The sequence below is a fragment of the Lipotes vexillifer genome, unplaced genomic scaffold (genome assembly GCF_000442215.2).
Source record: "Lipotes vexillifer unplaced genomic scaffold, Lipotes_vexillifer_v1.1 scaffold327, whole genome shotgun sequence".
NCBI classification, from domain to species: Eukaryota; Metazoa; Chordata; class Mammalia; order Artiodactyla; family Lipotidae; genus Lipotes; species Lipotes vexillifer.
In genome coordinates this window covers 1,956,594-1,968,711 of record NW_006771143.1, presented here as the reverse complement: position 1 = coordinate 1,968,711, position 12,118 = coordinate 1,956,594, and the positions used below count along the sequence as shown (strand labels likewise).

Sequence of the window (12,118 nt, the reverse complement as noted above, 5' to 3'; positions counted from 1 at the left end):
AATTGATATTTATAGGACATTTGATCCAAAAACAGCACAATATACTTTCTTCTCAAGTGCTTATGGACATTCTCTAAGAGGTCATATGTTGGGTCACAAATCAAGCCTTGGTAAATTTAAGAAAATTGAAATCGTATCAAGTATCTTTTCTGACCACAACACTATGAAACTAGATGTCAGTTACAGGAAAAAAATCTGTGAGAAATACAGACACATGGAGGCTGAACAGTACACTCTTAAATAACCAAGAGATCACTGAAGAAATCAAAGAGGAAATCAGAAAATACCTAGAAACAAATGACAATGAAAACACGACGACCGAAAACCTATGGGATGCAGCAAAAGCAGTTCTAAGAGGGAAGGTTATAGCAATACAATCCTACCTCAGAAACAAGAAACATCTCAAATAAACAACCTAACCTTACAGCTAAAGCAATTAGAGAAAGAAGAACAACCCCCCCCAATTTAGCAGAAGAAAATAAATCATAAAGATCAGAACAGAAATAAGTGAAAAAGACATAAAGGAAACAATAGCTAAGATCAATAAAACTAAAAGCTGGTTCTTTGAGAAGATAAAAAAAATTGATAAACCACTAGCGAGACTCATCAAGAAAAAAAGGGAGAAGACTCAAATCAACAGAATCAGAAATGAAAAAGGAGAAGTAACAACTGACACTGCAGAAATACAGAGAATCATGAGAGATTACTACAAGCAACTCTATGCCAATAAAATGGACAACCTGGAAGAAATGGACATATTCTTAGAAAAGCACAACCTCCCGAGACTGAACCAGGAAGAAATAGAAAATATAAACAGACCAATCACAAGCACTAAAATTGAGAATGTAATTAAAAATCTTCCAACAAACAAAAGCCCAGGACCAGGTGGCTTCACAGGCAAATTCTATCAACATTTAGAGAAGAGCTAACACCTGTCCTTCTCAGACTCTTCCAAAATATAGCAGAGGGAGGAACACTCCCAAACTCATTCTATGAGGACACCATCACCCTGATACCAAAACCGAAGATGTCACAAAAAAAGAAAACTACAGACCAATATCACTGATGAGCATCGATGCAAAAATCCTCAACAGAATACTGGGAAACAGAATCCAACAGCACATTAAAAGGATCATACACCATGATCAAGTGGGGTTTATCCCAGGAATACAAGGATTCTTCAGTATATGCAAATCAATCAATGTGATAAACCATATTAATACATTGAAGGAGAAAAACCATATGATCATCTCAATAGATGCAGAAAAAGCTTCTGACAGAATTCAACACCCATTTATGATAAAAACCCTGCAGAAAGTAGGCATAGAGCAAACTTACCTCAACATAATAAAGGCCATATATGACAAACCTACAGCCAACATTGTTCTCAGTGGTGAAAAACTGAAACCATTTCCACTAAGATCAGGAACAAGATTCTCACCACTGTTATTCAGCATAGTTTTGAAAGTTTTAGCCACAGCAGAGAAGAAAAAGTAAAAGGAATCCAAATTGGAAGAGAAGAAGTAAAGCTGTCACTGTTTGCAGATGACATGACACGACACTATACATAGAAAATCCTGAAGATGCTTCCAGAAAACTACTAGAGCTAATCAATGAATTTGGTAAAGTAGCAGGATGCAAAATTAATGCACAGAAATCTCTTGCATTCCTATACACTGATGATGAAAAATCTGAAAGAGAAATTAAGAAAACACTCCCATTTACCACTGCAACAAAAAGAATAAAATACCTAGGAATAAACCTACCTAGAGAGACAAAAGACCTGTATGCAGAACACTGTAAGACACTGATGAGAGAAATTAAAGAAGATACAAACAGGTGGAGAGATATACTATGTTCTTGGATTGGAAGAATCAACATTGTGAAAATGACTATACTACCCAAAACAATCGAGAGATCTATTGCAATCCCTATCAAACTACCAATGGCATTTTTCACAGAACTAGAACAAAAAGTTTCACAATTTGTATGGAAACACAAAACACCCTTAATAAAAAGCATTTTTTTTTTTTTTTTTTTTTTTTGCAGTACGCGGGCCTCTCACTGTTGTGGCCTCTCCCGTTGCAGAGCACAGGCTCCAGACGCGCAGGCTCAGCGGCCATGGCTCATGGGCCTAGCCACTCCACGGCATTTAGGATCTTCCTGGACTGGGGCACGAACCCGTGTCCCCTGCATCGGCAGGCAGACTCTCAACCACTGCACCACCAGGGAAGCCCCCAAAGCAATCTTGAGAAAGAAAAACGGAGCTGGAGGAATCAGACTCCCTGACCTCAGATGATACTACAAAGCTGCAGTAATCAAGACAGTATGGTAGTGTTAGAAGAACAGAAATATAGATAAGTGGAACAGGATAGAAGTCCAGCGATAAACCCACACACACATGGTCACCTTATCTTTGATAAAGGAGGCAAGAATATACAATGGAGAAAAGAGAGCCTCTTCAATAAGTGGTGCTGGGGAAACTGGACAGCTACATGTAAAAGAATGAAATTAGAACACTTCCTAACACCATACACAAAAGTAAATTCAAAATGGATTACAGACCTAAATGTAAGGCCAGAAACTATCAAACTCTTAGAGGAAAACATAGGCAGAACACTCTATGACATAAATCACCGCAAGATCCTTTTTGACCCACCTCCTAGAGAAATGGAAATAAAAACACAAATAAATGGGACCTATTGAAACTTAAAAGCTTTTGCACAGCAAAGGAAACCATAAACAAGACAAAAAGACAGCCCTCAGAATGGGAGAAAATATTTGCAAACGATGCAACTGACAAAGGATTTGTCTCCAAAGTATACAGGCAGCTCATGTAGCTCAATATCAAAAAAACAAACAATCCAGTCCAAAAATGTGCAGAAGACCTAAACAGACATTTCTCCAAAGAAGATATACAGATTGCCAACAAACACATGAAAGGATGCTCAACATCACTAATCATTAGAGAAATGCAAATCAAAACTGCAGTGAGGTATTGTCTCACACCAGTCAGAATGGCCATCATCAAAAATCTACAGACAATAATTGCTGTAGAGAGTTTGGAGAAAAGGGAACCCTCTTGCACTGTTGGTGGGAATGTAAATTGATACAGCCACTATGGAGAACCGTATGGAGGTTCCTTAAAAAAACTAAAAATAGAGGTACCATACGACCCAGCAATCCCACTACTGGGCATATACCCTGAGAAAACCGTAACTCAAAAAGAGACATGTGCCACAATGTTCATTGCAGCTCTATTTACAATAGCCAGGACTTGGAAGCAACCTGAGTGTCCGTTGACTGATGAATGGATAAAGATGTGGCACATATATACAATGGAATATTACTCAGACATAAAAAGAAACAAAATTGAGTTATTTGTAGTGAGGTGGAGGGACGTAGAGACTCATACAGCGTGAACTAAGTCAGAAAGAGAAAAACAAATACCGTATGCTAACACATATATACGGAATGTAAAAAAAAAAAGAAGAAGAAAAAATGGTTCTGAAGAACCTAGTGGCAGGACAGGAATAAAGATGCAGATGTGGAGAATGGACTTGAGGACACGGGGAGGGGGAAGGGTAGGCTGGGATGAAGTGAGAGAGTGGCATGAACATATATACACTACCAAATGTAAAATAGATAGCTAGTGGGAAGCAGCCACATAGCACAGGGAGATCAGCTCAGTGCTTTGTGACCACCTAGAGGGGTGGGATAGGGAGGGTGGGAGGGAGGGAGATGCAAGAGGGAGGAGATATGGGAATATATGTATATGTATAGCTGATTCAATTTGTTATACAGCAGAAACTAACACACCATTGTAAGGCAATTATACTCCAGTGAAGATGTTTTAAAAAAAATAGCTAAAAAATAAGTTAAATTTATAAAATAAATAAATAAAGATAATTGTGTGAGGATGAGACCAAGAGCAAAGTCCCAGATAAGGAAGAGACAGTTTGATTATTCCTGAAACAGCAAAACACGTCTTTGTTATTGTCAGACCTAGTAGCTTCATTTTGGGAGGTGGAGGTGGTGGTACAGAGTTTCTGGGGTGCTGGTAATGTCCTGTTTCTAGGTCTGCATGAAGGTTGAATGGGACTTTGTGATGATTCCAAATTGATTTGTATGATTATATTATATATATATATATATATATTTACATATATATATGTACATACACACCTTACAATAAGAAAAGTCTATTTTAAAAATTGAGTCTGGAAGTAGAATGTCAGGAGAGATAGTGACTGTAGAGATCATGAAACTCTACTTTGCCATTTCGTGATCTGGAACCTTAGACCCACAACATTGAAATGACTTGTCCAGTCCTCTTGTTCATTTATTCATCCTTTTTTTAGAGTATCTACTGTGTGTCGTGTACTGTGTAAAGCCAAGGCATTACAGGACCAAACAATTCAGACTGAAGTTCTGTCCTCATGGAATTTACTGTCTAATGAAGAGGAAACTGGCATACCTTTTTAGTAGTAGAATGTTTACCCATACTGAAGGGTTTTTGCTTTCGTAAGTGCTGCAGTACCACAACAGCATGTTGTCCTCACTGTGTGTACATTGTCATGCTGAAATGTGGCTACCACTTTTTTAGATTATCTTTTTGTTAAAATAGACATGTTTTTAGATTTCAAAACTAGGAAAAATCTGGTTTTTCCCCACTGAGAAACTGATATGCTTTGTACCTGACAATAATACGAATTGTGTGACAACTGGTCATGTTTCACTTTTTAAGTACAAGTAGACAAAACTATGCTAGATTAAACTTTTTGCATTTTACTTAAACATATATAATGGGACAGTGCTCACCGAAACAAATTAATAGTCATGTCATTGAACATGCCTTTTTTATCCTTAGGTTTTTGGTGCATTGGCATCTGAGCCATTTAAAGTAAGTGATGGCTTTTATGGTACTGGAGAGACCTTTGTTTTTACGTTCTGTCCACAATTTGAGGTAAGAACAGTTATTCCAGTTATATTCAGTTTGTGAAGAGGTGGCATCTTGAATAGAACATTCACTTTGGAGTCCTGCATACTTGCATTTGACTCTCAATCTCTGCCTTTTACTAACTGATAACCAAGCACTTTTTTGACCATTGTGAGCTTCAACTTTCCTGTGGTTAGAATGGGGATCATAAAATGTAATAAGGTTGTTTAAAAATTAAATGAGAATCATATATGTGTAACACTTGGCGTGGTACCAGAAAGACATCATGGGCTCAGTAAGGAGTATATGTCATTATTACTGTTTTGTTTATTAATTATCATTGTAAAATTTCTAGAAACTTTTAATGACTAAATAAGTTTAATGATGTCAGTCTTGAAAATTTAAAAAATAAATTATTTGGGGTTAAATCAAAAGTGATTACCTGATTTCGTTTTCTTCATTGTGACTTGACTAAAATTAGATACATTCTAATGCCAATGAGATCTGAAATTTAATACATGAATTTTAGTGAATGTGTAACTGTTTAAAGCATTGAGTGCAATCTCAGAGTCTCTGGTACAGTCAGGTTCAGCATGTCAGACAGTACCTAAGAGATGAAATTATAACCTTGAAAATAGGGGTCAACACAGTTGTTGTTTTTAAAAATTGTCTTTAGGAACAGTTTCTATAATGAACAAAATAGGATTTGATAACATAATAGGAACAAACTCTCTTAACAAATTTGTGTTTAAGTGGCTCACCAGATTAACTAGTGCTTTCCATTCCTTCCATAAAACATATCAACTGATGGCCTACAGCTACCTGGAAGCTTGTAGTGGTTACAGATTTTTGAAGTTTCAGTTATACTTGTTTCCAGTCCTTTTTTATGATGCTGTTTCTACCTGGTAACTAATAATGTAATTAAACAAATGTTATATGTATATGAAAAAGTGAGTGCTAAAGTTTATTTTATTGAAAACTGTAATGAATACTTTGGAAAATTTTTATAAAGGTGAGGTGCTAGAAATTGATGTTGTATTAGGTTTAGATAGAACTTCCATGAAAGGTTAAAAATATTTAATATTAACATCTAGAAGTTTTACCCTTGAATGTCTCAAGTGTTTTTATGTTCACTCCTCTTTAAAGAAATTGAAACTGGAAAGCATAAACACGTGCTGTAGGCTTCTGTGAGAATAATGATAGGCAAATTCATACCCAAAGAAAAGACCTTGGCCCTATATCAAAATGTTAAAACATTATCAAATTAATGTTCATTTATATTTGATGCTAAAAAAAAGTTAATGACATCTACTCAGTTTTTAACTAATTTTCTTCTTTCTTTAACTTTTCTCATTGACCATCGAACTCTTGTAGTCAGAAAAGAGAAATTCACATAGATAGTGATAGTGATATTTTCATCTACATATTTAAAGCTTTTCTCATTTTTGTAGGTCTTTAAGTGGACAGGAGATAATATGTTTTTTATCAAAGGAGACATGGATTCACTAGCTTTTGGTGGTGGAGGGTAAGTCTCTTGAACATTTGACTGTGAGATTTTGAAAGAAACTTTAAAAATTCATTTGTGGGGCTTCCCTGGTGGCGCAGTGGTTGAGAGTCCGCCTGCCGATGCAGGGGACACGGGTTCCTGCCTCAGTCCGGGAGGATCCCACATGCCGCAGAGTGGCTGGGCCCATGAGCCATGGCCGCTGAGCCTGCGCGTCCGGAGCTTGTGCTCCGCGACGGGAGAGGCCACAACAGTGAGAGGCCCGCGTACCAAAAAAAAAAAAATTCATTTGTGTTATTTATAAAATCAGCTATCTTTGGAAAGTTTTGACATTGGAATATTAATTTATATATTATGACTAAGAAAGTATAATATTTGCAAGAAGGTGCTTGAGTGTAGTTGAAACTCTTGGTAGAATATTACTCATCTCAAAATGCTGTTTAGTTGATTCCCCTTTGATTAACCCTTTTGATTAAAACCCTTCTTTTAAAGTCTAGTGACTTCTTGATAGTTGAAAGAGAAATACACTAATCCCTTAGAACTTCTCAAATCTTCAAAAAACCATGGTGATATGTTCTTTCTCTCAATTTATAAAAAAGGTCTAAAGTTTTTCATGTTCTACTCTGGAGACTATTTGGATTGATACTTTAGACAATAGAAATCTGTTTTCCTGTTAAAAATGTTAGTGACCCCCCCCCCCCCCGCCAAATTTTCAGGGCTTGTTTTCTTTTTTTTTTAACAGTATGAGTAATCAGCAGTTTGATTTGATTCTTTTGACATAGCAAGCATTGTGAGAAACTTTGTTTTTTTGTTCTGGTATTCCAACTTCATTTAGTCTTCATGGTATTTGGGGGTAGCTTGCTCTACTGCCTTCTAGCCTAGACTTCTCAACTAGCCCTTAGCAAACACGACTTCCTTCATTTGTTATTTCTCTCTATCCTTCAAGATCAGAATAATGTATGCTAAATAATTCCTAAATTTATAGAAGTGTTATTTGTTTCGCACATTTGAGGATATATAATAATAATTCATTCAGGTCACAGAATCTTGTTAGCCTGCATATTCATCATCCTGAGTGATTCTAGCACATTCTCTTTCAACTTCTCTATAGATAGGTATTTGGAAGACATGATTTCAGTGATTAAAAATTAACCATGGTTATGATAGCCTTCTCTGAAGGACATAACCAGGTAACTAAAAACCATGTTATTTTTAGTTGTTGGAATTAGCTTATAATGTTTATATGTTCCAATTACACCTTTTTTTGTTTGGGGAGAAGGCAGAGTCATTCGGCCCTACTCCAGTGGTGGTCTTACATGTGATTCAGTTAGCTCTCCAGGAAAGCGTCACAAGCAAGTGGCTTATAATTTCAAACTATTAAGGGTGCCTTCAGTCTTTGAAAGTAATGTACACAGTGTCATTAGATATTTGCTGCAACTTAGTGTTAATGATGCAACATGATTCCAGCAAGCTAAACTAACCATTGGGTCAGTTGATAACAAATTAAGACAAGTTTACAGTCTTTGAAGGTGAGTACAGTCTCAGAAGATGGGAGCTATAAGGACTTGATATTCCAGAATTCCAACCAGGAGCCCCAAAGAAATCAAAATCATGTGATGGACTGAATATAGACTTTGGAGTCAGATAGACCTGATTCAAATTCCAGCTTCAACATAAATCACATGTGGGACCTTGAACAACTCAAGTCTAAAGTTTCCTCAGCTGTGAGTTAGAGATTGAATCCTTGGGCTTCCCTGGTGGCGCAGTGGTTGAGAGTCTGCCTGCCGATGTAGGGGACACGGCTTCGTGCCCTGGTCCGGGAGGATCCCACGTGCCACGGAGCGGCTGGGCCCGTGAGCCATAGCCGTTGAGCCTGCACGTCCGGAGCCTGTGCTCCGCAACAGGAGAGGCCACGACAGTGAAAGGCCCACATACCGCAAAAAAAATAAAAATAAATAAGAAAAAGAGATTGAACCCTTAACATTAACCACACATTTTATTTTAGATGATAGGGAGTTTTCATGTCACTAAGAAACTCATGTTAAATATATTAAAACCAAACAGCAAAGAGAAATTCATAATACCAGGCAAAGAATAACAGAGTAGTACCTGCCTCAAAAGCTAATTCTATAATGTTAGAGGGTTCATCTTACTCCTTGATCTGTATGTTAAGTAATTTTATAATGGGATATGAACAAAACAAAGTTGCCTTGTGCCACTTTGTGTGGAAAGGAGTAGGGAATGGTTTTGAAAAAAATTTTTAGAGTTGTTGAATATTGAAATATCTCATTAAATTAATATTTTACAACGTCTGCAATTATTCTTTTACAACTTAGGGCATAAGTATTAAAAGTTTTTTGTTAGAACTATTTTCTTCTATGTATTACAGGGGAGAATTTGCCCTGTGGCTTGATGGAGATCTCTACCATGGAAGAAGCCATTCTTGTAAAACATTTGGAAATCATACACTTTCTAAGAAGGAAGACTTCTTTATCCAAGACATTGAAATCTGGGCTTTTGAATGAATATAATGCTCTCTCTCTTAGCAGGATAATGGCCCAAACCTGACATGGACAAACAAGCATTGTTTGGAAAGTTCAAGAAGCAATACAATGTAACATGTAACTCATACTTTAAAAATAGTTCATATCACCATTTCTTACAGCTATAATTTTGGAATTTATTTTTAAAATCGTGTTTCTGTCCCAGAGGTCTTTAGGGTTAGACCATGGCGTGGGTCCCTGAAGTGTAACAGCTTAGCTTTTGTCATAATTTTGGTAGCATTTTGATCATAGTGACCACCTCATCTATAATCCATGTTTTCTCAGTCTCCTAATAGGATGGTGCTCTTTTGTTGAACATATTTTGGTTTATTATTTTTTAAACTATATTGATTGTTTTAGTAGAGTAGTCTAACCTGGGATATTGAGGGAATGAAGACTAGGTACTGCTGTATCTGTGAGGTTGGCACAGGTGACTTTTCGACATGCTCAGCTTAGTAATTCTTATAAAGGAAAAAACACATGCCAAAACAATGCATACTTCATAGACCACTGAGTTCTAGTTTTAATTCACAGTACAACATTCTCTTTATTAATTTTGCCTATATTCTCAATTTCATTTTAATAAAAATGAAATTTGAGGAGAATTCTGATTGTAATAGACCACAGTGCACATGATCTGCAGGTTTGGGCATATGCTTTCATCGTTGAATTATCTGATAAAGAGTTATAAAATGACAAAGGAGAATGAGAACTTGATGATTCTACTGAATTTAATATATCAAGCAAGAAAATATACTATTTACATATTTGTAGCTTAGCAGGGCATTATCATAACTACAAAAACTAAGAAACAGATGCATATTTCGTCAACATATTGTGTCAGGTATACTGTTTTATAGTTCTGTTGTTTTAGCCTTGTTGCACACCAACTCCCAAAATAAGGTTCCTGTTCAAAAAAAAAAAAAAAAAAAACCGTGTGATTTTTTTTTTTTTGAGTGGTATATGTTACTAATCACCATTAGCATTTGCTGTTATAAAAGGGCAATGATTATAGTAGAATATTGTAACTCAGTAGACTTGTTGAATATGCAAACTTACTGTCAAGTGACCTCAAAAAAAGAAAAGATAAAATATATCAGTAGTTCTTATCCTCTTTTGTAGGAAACCAATAATAAGCCATTGCGGCAATAATTCATCAGTTAATTTCAAAGCTTCATGTAATGCAAAAAAATCCTGCCGTTATACATGTGACAGTGACCTTGTGCTGAAATTTCAGCTATTCCAGGTAAACATTGTATATTATCTTGTAAATTAATGTTTAAAGGTAGTTTTGTTCTTATAGAAAGTGTTGATTGCCAGGTTGCTTATAGCACTTTAAATTATTCTAAAAATGAAATTATAAGCCAAATATGTTGGCTTAAGTAGATTTAGTTGTATAGTACTTGGATATATTTAGATCTTTTGAAAGTTTAGATAATTATCTAAAGAAAGCATAATGCTAATGAAAAAGAAAATCTGATAATCTATTTAATATGCTGTTGCCAAGTATGAATAGAAATACAGGGCATCATTTCCTTGTTTATGTAAAGCTCTCACTAAAAGTTACTACCAGTGTATAGATTAAATGTTTACAATATAGGGAACTGTAAATAAATATATCAGTTTTTTTCCCCTTTGGTCTTCCACAGCAGTATTATTGTCTTTGTGGAGTTGACTAATCATAAAAAAAATCCTGTATTGGATTTCAATTACAATAAGGTCATAGTGGTGTATACCAAATAAAATTAAATACATAAATATAAATTTGAGTTTGGATTTATTGAATAATCAAGTTATTTTTATATTTAAGAAGTGATTAAATGTACTACTGTCTTTTATATGTGAAAAATGGTTCTAGGAGCTATGGTGGTGGTGTGGTGGTGGTAATAGTAATAATGATGGAAGGATGCATTCAAACAGAGGGAACAGCACAGTTTAAAAAATGGGGATGTACTTGGGTACTTGGCACATGAGGAAATGTAAGTCATTTGTTATTTTTAAATTATGTCCCTGGTTTTCTTGGTAGGGAGTGCATAGCAAGGTAAGACTAATTTCATAAAGAGCTCTGTTGTGCAGTGTCAAAAAATTTAGATTTTTTTAATCTCATAGGAATGATTAAGAAAATTTGAGTGCAAGAATGTTATGATCAGATTTCCACTTTAGAAAGATGTCTGTGAAAAGTAGATTAGTAGAGAAACAAATTAGAGACAAGGAGACTAATAAGACTGTTGAAAAGTCCAGAGTGAAAATGTTGAGGTCTGAACAAGAATAGTAGCAATAGTGATAAGAAAGGAGGCATGGATTTGAAACAGATTTAGGAATTAGGATTAACAAGATATGGTTATTAATTGGATGTCAGAAAGAGTTAAGGATAGCTCTCAGGTTTTTTTGTTAGGAATATATTATTCATCGAGATGGGTGATGTACAAAGAGTAGAAACAAGCAGCAGATAGGGAAGTTAGGTTAGTTGTGGATCTTATAGTATAATATGAGAAACTAGAGAACAGATTGGGGGCAGGGGGGAATTAATATTCTGTTCTGATAGATAAAAAAAAATTTAAATCAACAACATATAGGTAGATGTTGAAGCCATAACCTGTGGATGAGATGCCCTTGGAGATTATAGACTGAGTGAAAAGAGAATTCTTGAGATAGGTTTTGGGGGTATAGTAATATTAAGTGACAGGCAGAAGGAAAGGCTGTAAGCTTCCATCTCAAGCAGCTAGAAGAACAGTAACAAATTTAACCTAATGAAAATAGAAGGGAAAACGAAATAAAGATGTGAGCAGAAATCAATAAAATTTAAAACAAGCATACAGAACAGAAAATCTGAGAATAATAAAATTGTAAACCTCCAGCAAGATTAAGAAAAAGACAAATCACTGTTAAGAATTTAAAGGGAGACATCACTGGAACCATTGAACCTTAAAGAGATAAGGTATTGTGAAGAACTTAGCATCAATAAACTTGACAATGTAAATGAAACAAAAATGTTTTGGAAAACAGAATTTATTAAAAATGACCCAAGAAGGAATAAAATTTTTGTATTAAAGAAACTGAATCTCTTAATTAAAAAAAAAGTCCTTCCCACAAAAAACTCAGGTCTGTATGCTTCCACTGGGTAATCCTTTT

At 35.5% G+C, this 12,118-nt stretch overlaps 1 protein-coding gene across 4 annotated transcripts in view; it reads left to right on the top strand.

Moving 5' to 3' along the window:
* Window positions 1-10,746, top strand: part of OXR1 (oxidation resistance 1) — a 361,766-nt gene extending 351,020 nt beyond the window's left edge. For 2 of the 4 annotated variants that reach the window (XM_007446541.1, XM_007446540.1), the window contains 3 exons: window positions 4,871-4,966; window positions 6,391-6,464; window positions 8,833-10,746. In XM_007446541.1, coding sequence (XP_007446603.1) covers window positions 4,871-4,966; window positions 6,391-6,464; window positions 8,833-8,968 — 306 coding nt within the window. In that variant the 3' untranslated portion in view covers window positions 8,969-10,746. The remainder of the gene's footprint in view (window positions 1-4,870; window positions 4,967-6,390; window positions 6,465-8,832) is intronic. The other 2 variants (XM_007446539.1, XM_007446538.1) reach the window with 1 other exon arrangement.
* Window positions 10,747-12,118: the final 1,372 nt, after the last annotated feature.